We start from the raw sequence: 25,624 nt of genomic DNA on the forward strand, positions 1-25,624 counted from the left end.
TGCACTTAACTATTTCCACAAACACCGAAGCTGCATCAAAAGTATGAATGCCCTTAATTTCTTATTCAACAAACATTAATTTGTTTACCTTCCATATCATTTGCCATGAAGATGGTGACTAGCACAGAGAGTTGCAAACATTTTGTTTTGAAGTGATTGACTCAGAACAATGTCTATTGGCCCGGATGCTCAGTGACTGCCGTCTAACAGACTCCTCCTTCATCCATGCACTGCAGCTGTACTATCACTTTGGTATAAGCTGGGAGGAAAAAGGGTTAGTGTGGCTTGCCACCACTAAAACTACTGGACACCAACTAGGGTTAGGATTAGTGGCAAGTCAGTATAGGACCTTCCACACAAAATACAGCATAGTGTTAGGTTGTGTTTGGGGGGTGGGCAATCAGATTGTGGTGTGTTTTTTATTGAAGTTTGGGAGCTGGTAGGTAGCTTGGGTTTTTTTTTTACACTTAGTGTCCCACTTATCATCTTTCCCCCTCACCTCCTGACAGTCCTCTTCCTCACTCCTTTATGTAAAGAAACAAAAGCCCTAGCTGTCTCTGTATTGGATCACTGGTACAGCACAACCTATTAGATTGTTCATGCCCTGATGCAATGGAGTTTGGGGCATATAATATGGTTTGAAGTGTACTTGACTATACTGTACTTCATAGTCCAAATAATTAAATGGAAGGAAGAGAGAGATCTGGGCCCCATGCCTGCAAGATTAAGAGAGGGCATTACAAGATGAGGGGATATATAGTGGGGAGGACAGGAAGTTTGTTAAACCAGCTAAGGACACTGAAACTAAGACAAAATCTTGGCTTCAATAAAATTAGAAAGCTAAATATATTTCTGGGGAGTAGTTTCAAGAATAACAGATGGGACCTGAAATGGTACTCTATTGTTAACACACCATGATGTACAGACATAGAGTAAATGAAACAAGCATATGGCACAAATAATGAGCCAGAATCAAAGGGATTAATCCTCTTTCAGGCCAGTGAACAAACACACTTCAGTGTAAGGGGCTGCCTGCAATGCTCTCATAACTCCTCCCTATGCTAATTCCCTGGAAGATTTTAACATTATGGGACATAGTTTTTGTTAAAGGTGTGGTATAAGGTCTTTTGACTGGATGGTATGTACGACGTGTGGTTAGGGGGAGAGAGGGGAAATATAGTGCGGACAGGACAACAACCAGAAAAAAAAATATACAACCTAAAAATATAATTCTAAACAAGATTCACAAATTTGACCCAAGATAGTTCGTGAAATCAGGGACGCAGAACTCAAAAAAAAAAAAAAAAGTAATTTTTCATTTATTATATTAAACAATAACATTTCTCTTCTTGTATTAAACAATAAACACATGGCATAGGCTAAAATTAAAACACTGTTTCCCAATTTGTTATATGATATTTAAAGGATAAATATAATTACAGTAATGTACACATTTGGATAGACTAGTGAATTTCTGGTAAATGCTGCAGTTTCCACTTTGTTTTCACCTTCTTAACCTGTAACTTCCATCAGACTAAATAAAGTCATATTAAGAGGGACATTACGGAACATATCACTACCATTATACTAACAGCAGAAGGAACCATTTATATTAAGTTTCCCTTTTAAAGTTATTTAGTTTTAAAGGGAAAATCAGAAGTTGGAAAAAATGAAAATTCTATTTTAAATGACTGAGGCATTTATAACAATTCAGCCTTTTATTTATAAATCTTTAAAGTAAAAAGAACCATAAAACAATTGATAAAACATATGTCAACAATTATTAAAAGTTAATTTGTTCATCCTAAAAAACCCTTAACATTTTCATCATGTTCAAAGCAGAATTTGTGACAAAATTTCCTTACTCAGAAAATGTAAATGGATTTGATTGTGAATGGGGGGGTCTGCAGAAAAGGTGTAAATGCTGGACCATAAAGATTTAATTATTACTGTTTGGTAATTTAATTGCATCTGGGACAGGTCAATGCATTTATAATGACACAATCTATTAGCACAGATCAAAACAAAACATCTGTTTGACAGAACTTATTTTGGAACATTGGAATTAAATAGAAATGCATTTTCTGAGAGTCAGGAATAAAGACAAATGGAAAATAGGAATGATCCTTATACATGGGGGAAATGATGATTCTTAATACTTAGACCAAAATTCCATAAGTGCTGAATCTTCAGGACAAATATGGAGAAGTATTACAAAAATAAAATGGTAAACCCCAAAAGGGTTACAAGAAGAACCCTAGAAAAATACAATGTCTTTTAGCAAAGCTGAAGTGATGACAAGGTGTCTAACAATAGGATTTCACATAGACCAGAAAGAAAAAAAAGTGCCATACTTTAACAGATAAAGTTTGGAATTTCCTTGCATTTAAGAACACACTATATAAAATAAAATACATTATAGACTGATCATTTACCCCACTTAAAAATAATTAGGCCAGAGGTTTCATAAGGAAAACTATGCTGATCATATGAAGTCTCATATAAAAGTACAGAAGTACCAGTACATCCCTTAATATTATCTGTTCCTATGGTAGAATGGTTGGCAGTCCCTACAACAAGAATATTTTGTAAAAGCCTAGTTTCAATTGGATAAAAGTCTTCTTCCATTTATTTCTGAAATGCAGTGTAGTGTTCCTGTGTAGTAATCAATGGTTGCCATGAGTCACCCCAGCAGTGACTGCACTTCATAAATGCAGATGTATATACTAAATACACACATGCTACTACAGAAACCTAGCACCTCCTTTGTGATTGTTTTACATACTGTGGTCTAATGATTTCTCCCTGTAGAAAACTGAATCATCATAATTCTTTCATCAAAGACAAAAATGCAATGTATAGTCACCTCTCCTAAGGCAAAAATATAGGTAGAAACTGAGAAACAAACAAAACACAGGTCGAACCCAGAGAAGAGTGACTGTACAACCAAAATGACAGACAAGAGATTGAGGAAAACGGCATCTTCTACCACATTTCTACCTAACATCCACATAAGAAGATATGTGAAAGATTCTTTAATTCAACAATAAAATATTCAACAAAAACTAGGAGGCAAAGCTTTGTCTAATGCTGAGAGAAGGGAATGAGATGCCTCCCAGCACAGACACATGCCAGCAGGCTAGAAATGGACAGCAAGTGCAAGTGGACAAAGGTGATAATATCCAAACCACATTGTCAAACGTTTCTTTGGCAGATTGTACTCACCTTTGAGAGACAAATCCCTCAGGTGTGTCTGACATCTGGCAAAACACACAGCTTGTTGTGCCAATAACAGCATTATTGAATGAAATGATTGGAAGAAGTATTTTTCTTTTGCCAGAAGTTTGAAATTCTAACCACAAAGATCTCATTTCCCATTTCTATACAGAAAATGCACATATGCATATAGACATATATACACATTTTTACAGTATATAGTAATATACTATATATTTATTGCATATACACTTTATAGAGCACATATTACATACTACATATAGTCTGTGTGAATGTATACACACTATCTTTGTTATACAATTTATTGTATATTTACATACAGATGTGCCTTATTTTTGTGTGCGCACGCACTGATCTGCCCAAACTGAAGTGAATCTACTTGTGGTTAAGATTTCAATGTTTGGTGGAAGAAGGAAAGATTAATATGTTATGATAAATTTTTGCTTTAGGAGAAAAAGTGGAGTAATTTCTATAAAAAATGTTGCTTCCAAGGGTAGGGAGGAATGAAGACGACGCCTTTCTACAAGGAGAAACTTAGATATTACAGAAAAAAATCAGAGGGAAGTTTCCTAGACTTCAGCTTTCTAAAATGTATCCCTTCTCTTCCCAAATTAAAGCCATCTCAAAACAGTTTAGGGTTATTGCATGTTTGCAATTGTAAATGGATTAACTACATATTTTCTTGGATTCCTGATTGGTTAATTTGCTTGACCTTTTGCTACTGGCTCAATCCCATATTTGGTCACACAAGGCTAGACCCCAGAAGGGACAATCAAGGTTCATACTTGATTATAATACTAAATATATATATTAGATAAATTCACTTTTCTGACCTCATACTGTGTCCCAAAAACATTAACTTTCACAGAAGTAAGAGAAACAAGGTGGGTGAGGTAATACCATACTAACTGCATATCACAGAAGTAACACAATTATATTAGAAGATTTCAGAGATTTGATAAAGTGGCTGAAATTCTTTCTATGGCACATTAATTTTCTGAGTAATAAGGCTCTTTAGCTCATCCACATGCCCCATTTGTGTGCGGAGATCCAGAAGTAGAATTCCTTTATAAATTGGTTTAAAAATGCTGTTTAATTTGAGCAGAGAGAAACAAATTATGTCACTCCCCCGGCCCCCGCACTTTTCCACACAGAGACTCAAGCTCGAAAGCAATCTTGTAACTTTCACTCCTCAGGCCTGGTGTATTCTAGAAGTAATGCTTTTACTCCCTGGGCTGCGGGGGAGGAGATTGCACCTCCTAAGGATAGGTTATGGAATGGCACTGCCAACTTGGAGAAGGTGGCATGACCCTGCATCCTAATAGCCTATTTTTTTCCAATAAAGAGCTAGATGTGTAAGAGAGATAAAGACAAATGCAAATTATATATGTACACAAGACAGAAAAAATACAAGAGAAGACTAAATAAAATAACAAAACTGCAACAACAGCTCAAGAACAAGGGGCAACTATCTCTCTGAAGCAATGTGACTGTAGTACAAGGTGGATTGAGAAAAGGCACATACTGTCTCATACAGCTGTCTCTGATTTGATCTGTCTATATAGTGAGGATGACATCTATAGCCCTGCTATGTAAATATATGCTACATTTACCCCCATTTAATGGTAAAAACTTTGTATTGATGTTAGCTACAAGTAGACCTATTTTGCTTTCATGAACTCAGTGTCGTGGACCAAAGGAAAAGAGAGTGTTCTGAAACTTTCAAAATCAGACTTGATAACGTAGAGCTTGTCCACACAGCTAGGTAATGCGCTCTAATGTGCTTTAGAAATCACACCTCCGCATATGTTGCACACTAATTGGGCCATGTAGATCTGGCTAGTGCAGCACTAGTTCAAATAGCACTACGTTAATGCTCATTAACATAGTGCTTTTTGAACCAGTACTGTGTTAATTCACACAAGGGGTCAACGTGGACCAACTAATGCATAACACATTAGTGTGATTTAGAAATCACACCCACACAGAGTGCATTATACTACTATGAAGACAAGCCCATAAATTCTCCATAATATACTTTGCAGAAAAACAGTTATGGTTGGAAGGGACCACATAGGTCATCAAGTACTGTAAGTATGGTGGGATTATTTCCTACGTGTTCATGGCAGCTTGTTACTTCAATAAAGGACAACACAGAAACATATATGTTTTGTTAATATTTAGGGGTCTCTTCTCCCCTCCTGATACAAATTTAAAAGCCCATAGCATTTGTAATAACATTAAACAGGAGTTATGCACACATTCAGGGATCAGCAACTCTGTAGAATGTCTTCTGAGATGATGGGCTTCAGTTTTGTCAAATATATTGTCTGAAGACCTTAAAATGGATGTTCTCAATTTAGAGTCGATTTTCAATGCAAATGCAGCATTGTCCTGAGAAACCAATGTTTAATTACATTTCTAGGTCTGAAAACTAATCATCAGAAAATAATAATCCCTACTGGGATTCTTATCTCTGTGTAAGGAAAGTATCCAGAATGAGGCAATTTGAAGGTAGGGACTGTTTGACGGAAAAACAGGCACTAACATCATTGTGAAAGGAAAAATAAAAACAAAACAGGGACACACAAAAATGTAAATACATTGCAGAAGATGAACAAATACAATGCTATCCAACAGAGAATGTTTTACAAGCTGAGGGCCACATTTTGGACATTCAGAATGTTAACTAGCCAATATGCACATGTATATTTGCATGGGGGTGCAAATACAGATATCACAAAGAACATTTTGAAAATTTGGCTCTAAATACCTATTCCATTTACAAACAACACCAGAGCACCAGGCAAGGACAAATGAAGTGCTGAATTCCTGTAATTTACCAGAAAAGGCGGTTTCTATAAATGAATAATTCACAGCAAAAAATACCATAAGTACTCATTTTATATCTGTGACAAGTAAAATACATATTGCATTACCTCTATAAAATACATGTAACATCCCCCCTGAATTCTGGAAGTCTATAAAAAAGCTGGACATACTGGCCTAATTAGTGCTATCAGTAGATAGGCTGTTTTTTTAAGCCTATCTGTTCTACAAATATTGCTGTAACTTTTGCATGAATATCCATTTATTCAATCTATCCAGCAAATAAAATCTGTGTGAACTTGGGCTAGTTTAAAGTAAAGAACTTTCTAGTCTATACAACAGTTGTATAACTTTAAATGAAGGGCAGTGAGATTAATCCATCAACCATAATATTTAAAAATAAGACCACACACTTAATCACTTCCGAGGTAGAGATTGTAACATAGTCAATTGGATAATACAAATAATAGCCCTATATGCTGCCTGTTAGAGCAAATGAAGGGAAAATACGGTTGCAGGGAAGATTACAGTTAAAAATTAAAATTTAAAAAGCGTGAAATTGTTCAACATTATGTAGAAAAAGCCTCAAACACGATGATTCCTGTCTTAATGCTCCTTCATGGAATTAATCTGTATTTTATCCCATGATTTAGAACTGAGTCATCATTTGTCTAATTTATTATATCAGGATCACTCCTTTTAATACCACCATGTACAAATATTAAAAAACTCTTATGCAAATAATCATGTTTAAATAAGAAAAAGCTATTAATTCTCATAGGCTTTGAATTCAAAATATGATTGACTCTACATGAGTTGTGTCACTATGCATCTAATATATAAATAATCAGAGTTTCTTTCATAAGATAAGCCATATCTCAGTGATGAAAGGGGAACATCTAAGAAAGAATTTGCCTTCAAGTCTTTGAGCTAGGTGGTCATTGGCCTACTATGAGTAATTAAATAAATGTAACAAAAAGAACTGAAAACTAAGTGATAATTTTATAAACATACTTTTTTTTTTTCAAGTGCCATTTTCTATAATTTTATTTCTCATACTGCAGCCTCAAAACAATGACAATGGAATTCAGGTAATAAAAGCCAGATTCACAAATTGCAGCTTATTGTATGCAATCACTGTCTGCATTATAAAGAAACTTTGCTTTCAGTACCTTAGAGTCATACATTAAATTTCTTACAAGCAGTAACTTTTATCTAGGAAGTATAATACAATTTTTACAGTGTGTTTCCTGTGCATTATGTACTTGAAAAGCCATGGAAAGCCCAGTTTGATATAACCAGCCAATCTTGTTATGCTTTGTCTTAAAGGTGACTACTATTACTTCACAACATAAAACAAGAATTTTACAAAACCTTTTTTAAAGGGTTTGACTGGGATTGGGTAGAGCCCAAAGACTTGTATTTAAGAGTCTGGCATATCAGCCTTACTGAGTGCAATAGCCAATTCAAGGTCTTCCTGTTCTTGTCTTCGCAATCGAGCCAGCCTCTCCTGCTCTGCTTTCTCACTCTCTCGCTTTGCCCAGGCCAGCTGCTGCTCCTCATTTCCAAACTAAAAAATAAAAATGGAAACTTGGTTAATAAACAAAAGAAATATACACAAAGACAGCAGAATAAGTATGCAACATGCAGTAGATCTAAATCATTAAGAAATGTGTATCAAGTAACAAAACGTATAAGGCTATCACTTTTAGGCTGAAACCAGAAATAAACTCATTGATTTCCCCACTCCATTCACTGATCTTTTTACTTAATACCTTCCTCCTCCCACCCAAGGCATAAACTTTTCATGTTGATGTTATCGTGCCTGAATCCAGGTCCCAAATGCGTACAAGAAAGTGACCAGAAAATCTGGGGATAGAGAGGAACTCTACATCAATGGGCAAAATTACTTGGAAGAGTTTGAGGGTATAGCAGCCTACATCCATACTAAAGATGCATAATGATGTTAGCCTCAAGCTGACAAAAACTGGAAGCTATTTACTGATATGCCACTACACTGTGAAGTGTTTTCTGTAAATGGTGATACATGTTAATAATGAACCTGGAGATTGCAGATTTGTGGGAAGTTTCACCATCCGATCAAAAGTAAAATTCTGCTTTTGCAATTGTCTATAAAATAAATGCAGAGTTTTTCAGGCAGTACAGTAGCAAACAATATAACAGAATCCAAATGAATTTTGCAACAAACACTAAAGAAATAAAATACATTTTAATATTCATCTTATATATTTTTTAATATCAAATAATTTCAGTACATGGAAGCAATGTGCAAAATTATTCCAATAATAATCATCCCTAATATTACACAGAGTTTCACATACTAAAGAAGTGGACATTAAAAACTGATTGCATTGGATTTTGTATAAAATGTGAGAAATATTATTTTCTTATCAAAATAACATTTTACTTTACCTTTAAATAAAATCAGTGATTAGTTTTTACTGTTTATTCTTTAAGGGTGCACTGTCCAGAAAACATGCACACAAGTATTTGCTGCATTGTAATTATTTGCAAAACTAGTCCTCAGTTTTGTATTATTTCCACTGTTTAAAAAATTGCTCTGATACTTATTTGAATGTTCAGAAAAATGTATTATTTTGATTTTTTAGAAGGGAAAAGCACTGCATAGAATTCTAAATATCCCTTTTGGTTGAATCATATCTGTATAAACTGTGAATACCACCTCCCTGGTCCATGATAGGACATATCTTTGAATGCAGCACAACATACATAGTTGCACTGGCTTATTTTGCTACAACATCCATTACAAACTTTGTCTTATCCATATAGGCCTCAATTCAGGAAAACATATGCTTAACTTTAAATAATAAATATGCACTTATCTAGTTTATTTTATGTCTCATGTACATTTTCCCAAGAATCTACCTTTCCATTACACACTATATCCATGCTTCATATTATTTTTAAACATGTAGATTAACATTATTAATTTGGACCTGAAAGAAATGTAATCTATGTCCAATTCTCTGATCTTTTTAGTGACACTGTGTATTATCTTTATGTTATCCTGTCTCTTGACAGTTCCTCCTGCTATTACTGCTAAAAAACTAATGTCATGAAAGCAAAGCTAGTAATACAAGTGCATCGCATCTTAGCAACTTGACTTTTGAAACCAAGAAACGTAGTCCATTCCTACTATAATTTATTTCAGTGAATAGTTGATAAGTAAGGCTTAAAAGCTCACTAAATTGTAAATATATGATTTTCAAGGCAATGAGTGAAACCCTGGATACAATGAAGTCAAACTACATGGGGCCAGAATTTCACCAAAGTTTCCTAACATTCAAAAGAAAATCCTAGGGATGGGAGTTAGGGTGAAATTATTGTTACTATAAAAGTTTTAGAGATATAATGAACTTCAGCTAATCACTTTTGGTCTCAGATACTTTTTCAAAATGTTGAAAAAATAGGTTTACCAGTGGTGTTCATTCCTTAGGCTAAGATGCATATTTTTAAAGACTTTTCTAAAAACAAACATGTTTATTTCATACATATCTGAAATCATGGTGTGTGGTTAGAAAAGCTTACTAACAGAGTGAAGTGGATTCAAGATAAAGCAAATCTGGATTTCTGACAAGTGTGGAACTCTTGATGCTTGATTGACATTTTTGCCTTCTAAAGTGCTAGCATGATCAAACATCTCATTTCAAAAGCACACGTTTATATCAATATGAAGAGCCCTATTCATTATGTAAGTATAATTTATAATCACCACCAGATTAAAAGAAGTTTGTAGATTGCCCATAAAAATCCATTTTACTGAGCTAAAAATAAACCAGTATAACATTATTATTGCTGTCCAGTTTTCAACAAAAGCTAATGTTGAAAGAAAGTTCTCCCATGCAGATTTAATATGCATTATCACAAGTACTTTCATTTGGTACAAGGTATCTGAAAACAACACTAAAATAATAAAGTATTGATATATTTTTCAAAATATTAGAACAAGTATATTAATGGCCTAGTATAAGTGGAGGGAAGACAAATCATCTGCAGGAAAAATGTGTCTAATATGTGACAAAACTCCATATGCATTGAATAAAGAGCAATCTTTGAGCTTAGTTCTGAATGCTCTGTTCCTTGAAAATGAAAACATGCTTTTTATCAATTGTTAGCAGTGGTGTTGTAGCGTGTTGGTTCCAAGATATGACACACACAAAGTCAGTCAGGGAATATCTTTTATCGGACAAACTTCTCTTGGTGGCAAGGAAAGACTGTCCCATTGACCAGCTTCTGTTGGTGGAAGGGACAAGTTTTCCCTTCCACCAAAAGAAGCCTCACCTGGCTTGTCTTTTTCTGTTGATTGTAAGATTAGTGGAATTTTGCAATTTTTTCTACAAGTTATAAACTAGAAATATCTGAAAAATGAACTAACAAAATGGTTTTGTCAGCTCCCAAGACTCATGTTTTATGTCAATCCAAAAGTCAAGAATGCAATGGACTCACACTCATTAAATCCAATGGATAAGAACAACTCAGTAATTCAAACAACACTAGAATAACAATTAAAAAAAATAAAGGAAATCCTCAGGTTCTCTTTGCTTATAATCATAAAGAATTCCAGCTAACCAACATGGCAATTGCAGATCCTACAGCTCCACACTTCATGTCAGAAAACATACTGTAAATGGAATTATTTGGAATTTTCATAATTGAGAACAGGACACTCCAACCAACAGATAAGCACAATCCTTTCCCCGGTTTATGAGATATCTGGCTTACTTATGACTTCACAAAGCAAGAGATGAAGCATTATTAAGCGTGGCAACGTGATCCTGTGCTGTACACAATCAGAAAGAAAATGTTGAATGGAACAGGGAAACAAATAAACCTCTCTCTTTTTAAAGGAGCACGTAGTGAAGAGATTTCTCAGGGCAATAGAGAGCATTTACAAATGCAAATTTCAATTTGTTTCATTAGACTAACTACTGTTAACCTAAGCTATGACCAGCTAAATGATAAATGGTTATTCAGATCCTATTTTTTTCTACTTTCCAAGGTTGATCCTATCTCCTACAACCCTGATGGCACAGGGGCATAAACACAAACTTAAATGGAAGAAATGACACTGGTTAATCATTTGGCATAAATCACTGATGACTTACTCAAGCCTGCCAACTAAGAAATATTTGTACTCTGTAAATACAGTCATCACTGTTGGGTAATAGTCATTCCATTGTTATGCTTAGACATTACATCCTTGTTCCCCCCAAAAAGAAACTAAGTACCATTAAAAAACACCCTGCAGATAATGCAAGCTCTGTGTCTGACTTTTATTATGTCACCATTTTGGATATTGTCACAGACTTTAACTGTGTACCAACTTTCAACAGACTTTTGCTAATTATGGTAAAGTTTAATAATATTTTGAGCTTTGATATTTTCAGATAAACTAAAGAATTGAGGGCAACTAAAAAAATATGCACAGAGGACCTCAGCTAAACATATATCAGGTCAGAGAATGATACACATTTTACTGTGAACTGAAATACTGGGGAAAACGGTTTAAAATTAATACCACTTGAGATAAAACTTTTAAAATAAAAACCAACACCTACTTAACAGTGAAATACGCCCACCAGATTTTAAAAAATAGACTGAATTGGTAATTTTATTGTGTGGCAATGCAACCCAGAACAAAAAAATTAAACACATGAGAGAAGAAAGAAGCTGGAGGCTTCGTATGGAACATATTTTCTATTCACCACTGGTAGCATTTAGAACAGCAATTCTAATACTACATTTGAAATCACTGTAAATGTATCTGCCAACATTAGAAACAAAGCCAGGCTTTTTGAAAACCTGGTATTTACTCGTGGAAAGGCACTTGGTTTGCTGTAAGACCTTTTGATCTTTTCTAATGGGATGCAATATGGATGTTAATAAACTGGTTCTACAAAACAGACCTTAGTTTGCTTTGTCTAACAAGGGCTTCTCTACATAAGAATGGCCCTACTAGGTCAAACCAAACATCCATCTAGCCCAGTATCCTGTTTTCTGACAGTGGCCAGTGCCAGGTGCCCCAGAGGGAATGAACAGAACAGGTAATCATCAAGTGATCCATCCCCTGTCACTCATTCCCAGAGGTTAGGGACACCATTCCTGCTCATCCTGGCTAATAGCCATTGATGGACCCCTATCCTCCATGAATTTATCTAGTTCTTTTTTTAACCCTGTTATGGTCTTGACCTTCACAACATCCTCTGGCAAGGAGTTCCACAGGTTGACTGTGTATTGTGTGAAGAAATACTTCCTTTTATTTGTTTTAAACCTGCTGCCTACTAATTTCATTTGTTGACCCCTAGTTCTTGTGTTATGAGAAGTAGTAAACAACACTTATCTACTTTCTCTACACCAGTCATGATTTTATAGACCTCAAGCTGAAAAGTCTTATTAATCTCTCCTCATACGGAAGCCATTCCATACCCCAATCTTATTTGTTGCCCTTTTTTGAACCTTTTCCAATTCCAATATATCTTTTTTGAGATGGGGCAACCACATCTGCACACAGTATTCGAGATGTGGGCATACCATGGATTTATCTAGAGGCAACATGATATTTTCTGTCCTATTATCTATTCCTTTCTTAATTATTCCCAGCATTCTGTTTGCTTTTTGACTGCTGCTGCACACCGAGTGGATGTTTCCAGAGAACTACCCACAATGACTCCAAGATCTCCTTCTTGAGCGATAACAGCTAATTTAGACCCCATCATTTTATATGTACAGTTGGGATTATGCTTTCCAATGTGCATTACTTTGCATTTATCATGAAATACATAATCAATAATTGAAACAAAATTCAACAGCTAATAATTTTCACTCTCTCTCTTGTATATGTCTCTTTATGATTCATATTCCAGTGCATACAGAAAACATTGTGACAGGATTGTCAGGACTTTTTCCACAAACAGTTACAAATACTATATGGAACCCTTTGTTTTAAGGATTTACTTTTCAGGATATGTTGAAACTGTTATATAAATGTCTTTCAACTATTATTTCTGAGGAATTTTTACATCCTGGCTTCCAAAAATCAATTACAAAACAGCCTCCATGCAACAAAAACAGTACACAGATTCTGCTACAAATATCTTGAGAGAAAAGGCACACTGTACTAAAATAATTTAAAAGAAAACAAACCCTTTTAAAATTGAGTATCAAACTCAAAACTCCTTTATTATTGAGAGAAAATGCCTTTTTATACAGAAATATTAATACAGAACTACAATGGGGACAGCATGAAGGTATTAAAACAGAAGCCAGTGGACAGCAGATCTGCAATTAAAACAAAAAAAAACTAAGTTTGCGGCAAGCAGAGCAGAAAGTGGTTTGCTCAGAGACAATGAATTAACTTACAGAGCTGAAGTCTGCAAACCCCAAGGAAGAGTCTTTAGAAGTTTTACTTGAAGAGGAGGGAGCAAATGGATCTTTTCCACTAAACGGGTCCCCAAACCCCTTTTTAGTTTGAAACGGGTCACTGCTCTCAGCCCCAAATGGCTGGAATGGATCATGGGGCTTGGTAAAATCTGCAGACCCGAGCTGGTTTACAGGAGTACTTTTACCTGGAAAGTTCAGGAGAAGAAAAAACAAGGAGAAAAAGAGAGGTTACTTACCATGGAAAATGCAAATCCCTAAGTAGGAGATTGTCCTTCATGCACTTTTACTGTAATATCACCCTTTCTTCTTGGAATAATCTAAAATTTAACCTGATATCACAGCACCCATTATCCCTGCAAAAGGTCTCAACAGTTGTTTCTCTCTTCATGGATTTTCATAAATGTTATTTATAAACACTGGCAATAAGCTAATCTAGATTTATGAAAATACTGTTGACAAAATGTAAAAAGATAGAAGACCAATATATAAAGGCATTTGATCACAAATATTTGTCAATTATGACTTGTACTTAACTTCGCTTGATTAAAGGTAGAGACATTTTAGTTTGATTTTGGGTCTTTTGTTAAATAAGAATGAGCACTTAGGGCCATATTTTAAAGGTATTTAGGGACCTAATGCCTAACAACTTTAAAAATCTGGCCTTTAATGCTTTACATTTCCAAACACTGAACAACTGTGTTAAAAAATCAGATTTTCATAAACAATTACTATTCTCTCTGTGTGTATATATATATATATTATTTTTTTCTTTTCCAGAACTGGTTCATCCAGCCACATTTGCAGTGTACAGTATATGCACAATGAGGAAAATAAGTTGGTGAGGAAACAAAGAATGGTTTAATTGTGTTTGACTGTGTAACCCTTCCCCTTGTTAAGCACTTATTCTTATAAGCATTGTCACTGACTTTAATGAAGTCAATGGGATTACTTGTGTAAGTGCTGACAAGCCTAGACAAAGGTTCTATATTCTAACCTTGATATTAAATATGCATTAACATTTTTGCAAGGGCAATTTCCTGAGCTAAATAATAAATCAGGTAAGAATAGTCTCCTGAGCTAGCACTCCTCTCAGATGTACATATAAACCTTAACTCAGCTCCCCTAGAAACAAATATCTGACTTGACCCTCCTTGGTATAAAAGTCAAATCAATTACAAAGTGCATGGAGAAATGTAAAGAGAATGCCAAGAATTGATTCCAAATGATAAAAAACAGTACAAATTAAGGCTCATCAATACAAAACTTAGTTCACAGCAAGCTGGGGTGTAAATCAACCCAGCACTAGCCTGCTGTGCACTGTATTCATGTGGAATCTGCTGCTGTGCACTAAAAGTTCAGTAACGTGCTCTGATCTACCTTGCTTTGAAACAGGAGTAGGCTATGTTCTTGTCTACACAAGAAAAAAAGCGTGCATTCATTCTCCAAGAAGTCCAGGATGGAACTTTTAGTGCATGGTAGGAGGGTCCACATAGATACGTAGGGCTCGCCTATACTCTGAAGTTAATCTGAATGAACAAAAGGTGTGAATTTAACATGAATGAGAGAGTCCACATAGGGGTTTAATGCAGAGTTTACATTAGAGGACTATATTAACATGAACTAGGAATCTTTTAATTCACATCCGCAGCATCCACACGGCGTAGCACTTTAGTATGAACTGCAAGGCAGTGTAGACAAGCCCCAAGTGTTTGTATAGCCCTTTTTTAATGCCCTTGGTGCATATAAAACTATGAATTCCAGACCTTCCTTATTTTCTTAAAGCTCTTTTATCCAAGTACCACACAGATCAAATTTTCCTTAGTTTATGAAATCCAATGGGAAAAAAGACATTTACTATCAGCTACTTCTAAGAAAGATAAAGTAGACTAGAATACCTGGTATTCTCAGATGGTTTGCCCATTCAAAGTAGTAACCAGGCCCGCAAGATAAGGTCTATTTTGACTATTAAAATCATTTGTTTGGAATCATCCAGTCCTTTGAATTGTAACTTAATGAGTTCTGTAATACATTCACTCCAGGATCCCCTTATATAAAAATAAGAATTGAGTTCAAGCTCCAAGTATTTTAGAGGATATAAAAACATGCTTTATGATATGTAGGTGAGTCTGAGAGACAGTCTTATGCCCTCTCAGAATGCACAGTGAATCAGTAGGAGGTGCTGATGACTATTTTTCAGTGCACACAACATTCGGAGAAAATTAATGCAGATTATAACAACAGGGGCTGTCTCAGCTAAAAAACGTAATTCCACAACAATATAGTACTGTATTGTATGGTTCAGATTAATCTTATTTTCTTTTTACTGTTGACTATGTAAAAAATGTAAAAATATATTGTCAAAACTTTAAAATTAACACATTGCAATGTTTACTTATATCAAAATCAAATATTTTTAATATGTCACAGTCACTTGCCCTTATTAGCTGTACAATAAGTTCAAACTTTTTAAAAGTGAGGTTTTTTTAGTTATGTGAAGGCAACAAAAAATATGATTACAACACTTTTATGCAACTTCCATGCAACAGCAGAGGTTGGAAAAACAACACCCCCCCCCAGACATGTTCTAATACTAATTTGTTTGGAAAGTTTCAAGGAAATAATATAAGTATGAGAAATCTGATCCAAAAGGGAATTTATAAGATGCTAAAAAACATAGGTTAGGATGTAATAGGTTTTATATCCTTAACTACAGAGTTGCTACAGCAACAGTACCATTTTACAATGATTCTACATAAAGAGAACACTTTTGGTTATGCCACTTGAATTTCAGAAAGTTTATAGCACCAGAAACTAGTTCCAATAATTCATAGCCCATTGAAATTTTATTAATATTTTGCATCTGCATTTCCTAGTAAATAGGGTGGAAAAATTACCATCTTGACAGAAGTACTTATTGGCGACTCCTAAATATTCTGAAGTTGTTTATAAAGGTATAGAAAGATATTGCTGTTTTAGGCATTCTGAGGCAATCAAAATCCCTGTAATGACAAGTGATATCTAATACTTCGTGGTGGTCAAAGAAGCTCATCATCTGCACTTAAAAAACCTGGGTACAATCACTGTTCAGAGAGTCCAGACTGAGGCTGAAAAAGAACATGGACCTCCTGCTCTTCAATTCTTTATAAGTGCCAAAGTATGGAAGAAAAAAATGGTTTTGTTTGCAATTTTGCTAGGTTCCTCCTCTGATTCTGCTCAGCCAGTTGGACCTCATGCTGCACTTGAGGAAGAGTGCTCATGGCAAGTTCTTTATATTCCCTATGTTGCACTTCTAGTTAATACAACAGATACTGGATTCTGTTTATAAATGTCAACTTCAGGTTTCAGCCTCATGTTGGATATACTGGTCAGTCAATATATTTTTAAAAACAAGGCTGATCGAATCAGCAGATTGTCCTCAAGGTAAGGAAATTACACAAAACATGCAAGAATTAGCAGCAGTATTTGCTTTTCTTACTTCTAATATGGACCTTCTTTCATGACTTTTGCCAGTTTCAGATTGTTTTTGCACTCCCCTAACCCCCACCTCATTATATTCATAACACATCCCACTCTTGGCCACATCTGATGGGAGCTCTCTCTCTCACATACACCCATGTAAGTCTATTCATTAAAAAAATACAGAACTTTGCATTTGGAGTATTACTATTACGAGATAAAAACGGTCATTTGTTGAGTTCTTAAACAGTCCAGGCTCTACAGACAAGAGGATCTTACATGCAAACACAATTTTATTTTTTAAAATAATTAATTTTGGCTACAAACGAAATTGGAATATCTAGGTTTTTGAGATTCAGGCTGTCCTTGAACAAGTCCCCTTAAAAGTGTTGTTTTTAATTTGCTCTCTAACCCCAAATTATTGGATACCATCAGCCAAATTCTCCTCAGTTGCACTTGTGCATTTCTATTTAAGTCAGAGGGCTGCAAGGATACACATAAGAGGAGAATTTGGCCCTATAGCTTCCAATACCAAACCTCACTGGGCAGATTTGAAAAGAGGGAGCTTGCTCCATTTTAAGTGGTCTTTTCTTAGCTGTTAGATTTGCTGTTGCAGAAATCACTGTTTGGAATCAATAACTGGAATTGTGGTCCCAGGTCTTGCAACTTATTTGCTCACTAAAACTGTTGTTTCTAAACTGTCTGCTTTAATGTTTTGCATGAAGCCCCATGGTGGTTTCAGAGCACATCTGAAGAGCATTGGGGTTTCTTGTGCTTCATATTTAGCTCAGATCACAAAAGAATGAATCTGCTGCAAAAGGAAGTGTCACTATGAATACTATGGAGTTACTGTTAACTTAGAAGTCTTCAATTTCACTTTATGTATGCTGTTTTCTAAAGTTTTTGTATTAAACAAACTGATCTCAAGACAGTTTTAATTTGGTAATTTATTTTGAAGCAACACATGGGAAAGATGGAAAAGGCCTGCTTCTATCCTACAACACCCTTTGTAGGCAGTGGTCACCTTGGATGAATCAATCCCAGTGACCACTTACAGGTGATGGATGCTCTCCAGAGGAGGCTCTTCTTGTGAAGGCCCTCCACCTGGCAAATATGCTCTGATGCTGAAAGCTGGTAAATGTTTGCTTTATTGCATTAGGTCTTCCAATGTACTCGTTTCCTTCTTACCACTGCCCTCCAATTCATAATCTTATTTATAATCTTATCATTGGCACTCAAATGCTTCCCTTTGTAATGCAGCATGTGCTAAATTCTGTATTGATTTATAGACAGCTGCACTAGGTACTTAAGTAAATGAACACACAGGGTGCACAGCATGTCTTTGGCCCTACAGGTGTGCAATTACAAGAACCCAGGCTGGTATGAGAAGCATGGTGCAAGTTTTTATACTAATACAAACAGACAACCCCTCCCCGCTCCCAAATTCCCAATAAAATTAACAGAACAAACCAAACAATGTTAACAGAAATATTGGTAAACATATGTTGTTAATGATGATTGAGTAAAGAGGGCAGTTTCAACTTTGATTCCTTGGAGATTAAATAAATATGCAGTTTTACAATGAAATTCATATTGTAAAATGCCTTTTCAGGTTTGGAAGCAGGAAAATGCAAATAAACATTTGCAGTTCTTTCTTATTATGTTAGTATTTTAGCTAACAGTTTCAGGGAAAAAAGCTTTACAAAAAGCAAAACAGGTCCTATTCTGAAACCACAGCAGTTTCAGCAGTTACCCAAGTGGTGCACCTAAACCACACAGAGGACTCACTTCAGCAAAAAGATGATGAACAAAATGGTTTACCACAGTAAATACTGTTAACTTAGTAATGAACTCCACCCATTCTAAGCGCTTATCTTAATTTCATACCCCAAGACCAGCTTTAAGGCAAGTGACATGGGTGGTTGTTTAGAGGCAGCACTGGAGTTCAGGGTGAATAGTTATTTTCAGTATCTTACTGAGGCAGCACTGGTGTAGTGTGCTATTATAGAATTTGGCTTATCGATGAAGCAGTGGGATGGAATAGCAACACATTTATGCAGAAGTGAAGACTTTGATCTTTTCTGTTAGATTTTGTTAATTGTCCATTTAGGGTCTGAGCCTAACATTTCTCTCAGAAGTACAAAAACAATAAAAAAGATATTTTACTGACCATATAACTATAATAATACATATACACACGCACACAGGGGTAGAGAATTAAGGCTACACATATCACATTAAATTTAGCACAGCCTGATTTAAGCGCGTATATATGCAACTTTAAATGTACCCGAAGTAGCTTTTTGAGTGAAACTTTCTAGGGTGGAAAAAATAATAAAGAGTAGAAGGTTCACTATCCAGGATTTCAGATTTCTGCTAGTTTGTAGAAAATTGGAAGTAATGAATGTAAAATCCATAATTTGGACACTACTTGCGACAGTGCCTGGATTCCTGTCTCATGCAACTCAGACATGCAAGAGGAAGCCCCATTCATGCAAGCCTTGGGGACTGTAGAGTTTGTAAAGTGCATCACAGCATGGCTCCTCCTTAGCACTTTACCAACTGTTCAGTAGTCTGTCCTAACTTGTTTCTAAGCAGCTAAATTATCCACCCAGTCCACAGATGTGGAATGTACCTTTCCTTAGCTGGCCACTTTACAAGCTTATAGAAAAAGGAGTACAAATGTACTACACATTTTCAGTATGTGATCATAACTCAGTAAAACCAAACTATTTTTTTTCAGAACACTCAGACATTTCTCCTCAGCTAGGGCTATTTCCTTGACATATTTCAGACTCTCAACTATTTTGGCTGTAGAGCTGTGTATATATACTTTTTTTCATTTTATGAACAAAAGTATATATACACATTTCCCTTCCTCTCCTTGTACTCAAAATTTTTGTAACCACTTTTATTTAAACTTAAAACAAAACAGGCACCCCTTTGAAAGACATTAGACCTGAAAAAATTTATCTGGAAAAGTGAAAATTTCCAAAAGTTATGAACCTTTGAAAAGAGGAGGTTAGAATAGAAATCATTATGCAACCTTGACTGTAAGTTGTTACTGCTGTATCATTTTGTTATTATGGGGAAAAATGAACAGGTAAATTATCTTCTGAACAACTTGCTTCATCAGTTAGTACTGAACTATCATCTTCAGTGTAAGAGATAATCAGAAACAACAGAATCAAAACGTGAATGGAATTTCTAGTTTGTGGCTGGGCCAGCTGCTCCACCCATGAGTCATTTATCCTACACAACAAGGGATGCCTGTATTGTAACCTAACTGTCAAGTCTTCTGGAAGTCACGAAAAAAATATGCCTTCCTGTCAGTCACCAACGCTAAAGCTGAGGTTCCTGCTCACAGCCGCAAAGGAGGAGGAATTGAGATGACTGGGGACTGCACCACCTTTTTATAATCATAGGCACCAACTTACAGAGCCATGAGCAGGCATCCACGCTATTCCAAACATGCATCCAGAAGGTTCCAAAGCTCTGCAAAACCAGAGGTACTTAGCTATGAGTGGGAATAAGGTCAATACCTTTTTTGGTTGAAGATCTAATTAAATAAAGCCATTTTATATTCTTCCTGCCTCCCAAAGGAAGCCATCCATCTGTGTGGTTTGAATAAACACAAGTACATAAAGTACTGCCCCAAGTAAAGAGGAACATACAATTTTAAAACTGCAAGGGAAGTTTAGTATTTGCTTTTGTCTTGTTAATCAATTTGCTCAGTGTAAATTCTTTATTTCAACTATACTAGATAATTAATAATTGTTTCACATCGAAAACAAGTATTGTCTTCTTAAAAGTAATCTGAAGAAATACATAGGCCAAATCCTGTGCTGAGTGATATTGCACTGGATGCAAGTCAGCAAAGAATTTAGCCTAAATAACAAAAAACTGATAAGAGCTCAGGTAAGCCTTTTGTATTAAGTGTTCAGGCAATTAAGATTTTTATTAAAAATATGACTAATTTTTAAGTAAATTAGGCTAATGTATTCACAGGACATATAGCATTCAACCTTGGTTTTCAATATTTTACCAAGAAATTGAACAAAATTTTGTCCTAATTTCCATCCAATTGAGAGAGAGAGGAGAGGAAAAAACACTACTAAAAGTGTTCTTGTGCAATGCAAAAGGCAGTGCTGACCTAAGGTCCTTACACCCTTTGTACACTGAGAGTACTAAATCCTGAACTATTTTTACAGATCTAAAAGTTTCAGAAGATGTTAAATAGTCAAACCATAAAATACCTTAGATTTAGAGAAGTGACATTTGAAAAATAGCTATATTTATCATTAACATAAAGGAGGAGGAAGCTGCAAATATAGAAGAGAGCAATCAATGTCAGAATGGTCTAGATAAACCTGATTAAAAAAAAATATATATATATATACATATATATATATATATATACACATATACATACACACACACATAAATATACACATGCACACACACACCCCTATATATACATACCAATACATCTCTATTCATTCATCCACTGTAGCTCCATAGTCAACCTGTGTTCACATTTTCTCTCAATAGAAATTCACACTTCTGATGTTAAAACTGGTACATCTGCCCCCTAAACAGCCCATGAGAGCCATATAGCATATGAACTGAACAATAAGGGGAACAGCTGATCCTAGGGACTGACTATCTTCCCACATCTCCAGCTCTTGGGAGCTCTTTACTGTGGTTGACATAAACCGCTCCAACTAACTTACATGTGTTGAAGCTATGGCAAAGCCCCTGTCTTCAGTGTTAGGGAAGTATCTTTCCTGCAGATGATGGAATAATGTACACAACTGAACTTGGAGTTTGCAGAATAGTCTGATAAAAATATTGTTTAAATTGTATTTAAAAGATTTTTGACACATTTTTACATGTTGCAAGGTTCAGATACCATCTGCATTCATCTGCCAGCTCATGAGGTGAAGAAAAGGTCACATAGGACCTGATCCAGCTGCTACTGAAATCAATGGGAGACTTTACTGCCTTTATTAGTAGTAGGATAGGGTCTTAATGCTTTGAAATTTAAAGAAATGTAAAAGAATCTCAGAATCAAATATGTTTAATAAATCTGCTTTGGAAAGGTCAATTATTTATTTTATTGTCCATGTAAGCTTTGGTCCTGAAAAGGGATGCGCTTATGCAGACCTTAATGCTGACACTGAATCCTGTTGAAGCCAACAGAGCTGCAACAAGCTGATCCCTTTGAAGGATCAGGGTCATACTTAGTCGAAGCCAGCTCAGCAGGAGGTTCACAGTTTTCGTCTTCTCAGGATTTCTTGTAATATTTTGACAGCTCAGAAATAATACCAATTATAAGAACAACGTGGGAACGGAATTAAAGTCCTTCACTCAAAGGCAGAGGTGCTAACCACTAACCTTTGAGATACCAGTTTATAAATTCAGTTTCCATAGTAGACACGACTCACAGATACAGAATGAAAAAAAAAATCTAAAATCTTGGCTAATTTCTCTGGCTACGGTGCAAGTCTATAGTTTAAAAGTTTACCAAGCACATATAAAAGTAAATGAAATATATGGCATCAACTAGTCCAGGAGAATGGGAAGTCCTACTTAATATTCATTTAAATAGCTAGATTTTTAAACAAATAATAGCCAAGCAACTTCTATTTAACACTGAGTTTAACACTTACTCCTTTGAATTCTAAAATATTATTATGTGATTATTTTCCAGCTATTTGTTACTTTGTTAGTGTTCCAATAAAACATGGAAGTACGGCATACTAATGTCAAATATATTATCTCTGCAGACGTCAACAGTTAGTACATATAAAAAATAAATTAGTTATTGAGACAAGACATTTAATTCAAATTCCAAATTTACAAAGGAGAGAAAACTAGAGAGATCAGAAATTATTTTTAAAAATTACTATTACAGGCATTAATTTATACTGCATGCTATATCAATAGCCATTTGTAAGTAGAAGGCACATTTATAAATAGATTACATTTTTATTTCAAAATGTTATGATTTTTATATTCTTTCAAGGTTAAAAAAGTTACAATCACTATAAGCAAGCAATAAAAATGTAGAAGAGGTTGAAGGTTACACACTGGTTAGTGGTAAAGGTTCTTCCACTAATATCACTGGTTAGCAGTACTGTTAAAACCACAATGTGGAATGCATGGTGCTGCATTTAAAGGAAGTGGGTAAGGGTGGGGTAAATGCAGCAGGTCCCACGATCAAAGCACTAGAGTACTGAATTTTACTTATAACCCAATCACTGACACCCACACAGGAACTTCCTGTACTTTAAAAAAAATCTGTTTCTCTCTTTTTTGCAATCAACAACTTTTACCTAGAAACTAGTTAGCGGTGAACTCTGACTGATTTCAATCTGCAGTTCATTGCAGAAAACATGTAATTGTTAATCTGTGAGAACCTGCAGACAGCACATTTTAACTGACAGGTTTCAGTCGATCAGCTTTTAATTGCCTCCTTTTTTAATTACAGGTAAGTTCTACAGGATCCAGTATTAGCATAAGAAATACACAATGCCTTAAAGTTTGTAGCATTCAGCGTTACTAATCAAAGAGCTACTTACAATAGGAGAATAAAAGGTAAAATTAAGTGTATTTGTAAATCTACAAATGATATCAACATAGTAGAAGGATATTCTAAGAGCATTTACAATACAATTCAAATTGCTCACATATGGCATCTTTCATCCAAAATATCAATGTAATTTACTGTCTATTAGTCAACAATGAACACAACCCTGATTTGCACTGAACAGGCAAAAAACTAACTCTGATAGCCCCTTAAACTAGGCTCAGGGACAGGTCCTCCTTTTATGTTTGTAGGATAAAAATAAGGCTAGTAAAGGACAGTCTAAGAAACAACTTTGGGGAAACAATTTCAAGAGGTTCTTTTAAAAAGTGGGGAAGGATGAAATTATATGGATTTCGGTGAGGTACGTGACCTGCACTATAGGGCCCACCACAGCTGCTGTGTTTGCCTGCCCTTTTCAGATGCAAGAGCAGTGACCCCAAACAATAGGCTACGTATGAACAGAAATACCTACCAGTACAGTACAGTGGGATGCAGTGAATTTTAAAAAGATTTGGGGATCATGGTGGATAATCAGCTGAACATGAGCTCCCAGTGTGACGCTGTGACCAAAAAAGCTAATATGATCCTGGGATGCATAAACTGTAATCTCAAGGAGGAGGAGAGGATACTTGACACTGGTGCCACTGCTGCTGAAGTCTGGACACAAGAACTGGACACAGTATTCAAGAAGGATGTTAATAAATTGGAGAGGGTTCAGAAAAGAGCCTTGAGAATGATTAAAGGCGTAGAAAACATGCCTTATAGCAACAGACTCAAAGAGGTCAATTTATTTAGTTTAATAAAGAGAAGGTTAAATGGTGACTTGATTACAGTCTAAGTATCTACATGGGGAACAAATATTTAATAATGGGCTCTTTAATCTAGCAGAGAATGGTATAACATGATCCAATGGCTGGAAGTTGAAGCTAGACAAATTCAGGCGTACATTTTTATTGTGTAACTATAAATATGGCCTGTGTTATACAGGATTCCATACAAGGTGATCACAATCATCTCTTCTGGTCTTGGAATCTAATTATCCATTTACATGTATAAATATGTCTTTTTACAGGTGCGTTTCTGGAGACCCCTTTGAAATCCCTTACCAAAGACAAAGAAGATCAAGGAGAGCCTAGTGACAGTACTCTCATATCACAGTGACAGGGAGAATTCCAGTTTCAAAGTAATTTATGTTTAATGAGCTATAATGGGAAATTAATACAAGGGGCATGATTACATACCACTAGTTGAACACAGGCTATGGACTCGCTATAGCAGAAAGTTCACCAAGAACAAGATATGGTCTGAGGGGGCACGTTTCTCTGCTCTGTCAGCTGATTCTGAGCCAGCCAGCACAGATCCAAAAGTGGTTATCAGACCAGGCTAGATAATGAATGTGCTGATTCACTGCCTTTCTAGGGCAGCCTCCACAAGATGGGCTCCAACACTCCTTAGACAGAAACCAGTGGTGACATTTCTGCTGGGATGAAACACCTTCCTAGTGCAGCTGCCCCTGCTGGGACAGACGCAAGTCAATGCATATCATCCCCTGTGCCTGCGGAGGTGAATCTGGCACAAGACCAATAATTTTGCACAAATCAGTTCAGATTAAGTAGAAATCATATTGTTTGTGTCCTCTAGCTAAGGATAGTTAGAGACCTTTTATTGATACTTTATTCTTTCTGAATAACAAAGGGATAAGGTACATACAAGCCACGTAAGTACTTTTCACACATTTGTGTGTTTTTCTTATCGACTACATGATAAAGGAAGAGTATAAACTGACAGTAATAAGACCAAGTTTTAGATTTGTCTGATCTGAACTCATATTTGTTCACCTCTTAGAAAGATCTTTACCACATACTTGTTTTTGAATTAAACGGACTAACGAGCAAGGTAAGAAACAACGGAAGTTCCTCTTCTGTTACTTGTTTTGTGAACAGGATTTCCATCATAACACTCATTTGTATCTCTTGCAAGCATCACAGAACATTACTATGTAATTTCTCATGTTTTAAGAAACCACTGATGATTGCTAGTGTGGAAGGAAGGGAGGAGTTTAACTGTGCATTAGTACGTGAGGTTCAT

The 25,624-nt window shown here is 35.6% G+C and overlaps 1 protein-coding gene across 11 annotated transcripts in view; it reads right to left on the minus strand.

Annotated features, from left to right (window-relative positions):
• Positions 1 to 1,348: 1,348 nt before the first annotated feature.
• EPS15L1 (epidermal growth factor receptor pathway substrate 15 like 1) overlaps positions 1,349 to 25,624 on the minus strand; it is a 91,019-nt gene continuing 66,743 nt past the window's right edge. For 2 of the 11 annotated variants that reach the window (XM_039515424.1, XM_039515426.1), the window contains 2 exons: positions 13,468 to 13,673; positions 1,349 to 7,636 (listed from right to left, as the gene is read on the minus strand). In XM_039515424.1, the coding sequence (XP_039371358.1) occupies positions 7,490 to 7,636; positions 13,468 to 13,673 (353 nt within the window). In that variant the 3' untranslated portion in view covers positions 1,349 to 7,489. Of the gene's footprint in view, positions 7,637 to 12,934; positions 13,674 to 25,624 lie in introns of those variants that run through there. The other 9 variants (XM_039515422.1, XM_039515425.1, XM_039515423.1 and 6 more) reach the window with 7 other exon arrangements.

Source organism: Mauremys reevesii, linkage group 26 (genome assembly GCF_016161935.1).
Source record: "Mauremys reevesii isolate NIE-2019 linkage group 26, ASM1616193v1, whole genome shotgun sequence".
Lineage (NCBI taxonomy): Eukaryota > Metazoa > Chordata > Testudines > Geoemydidae > Mauremys > Mauremys reevesii.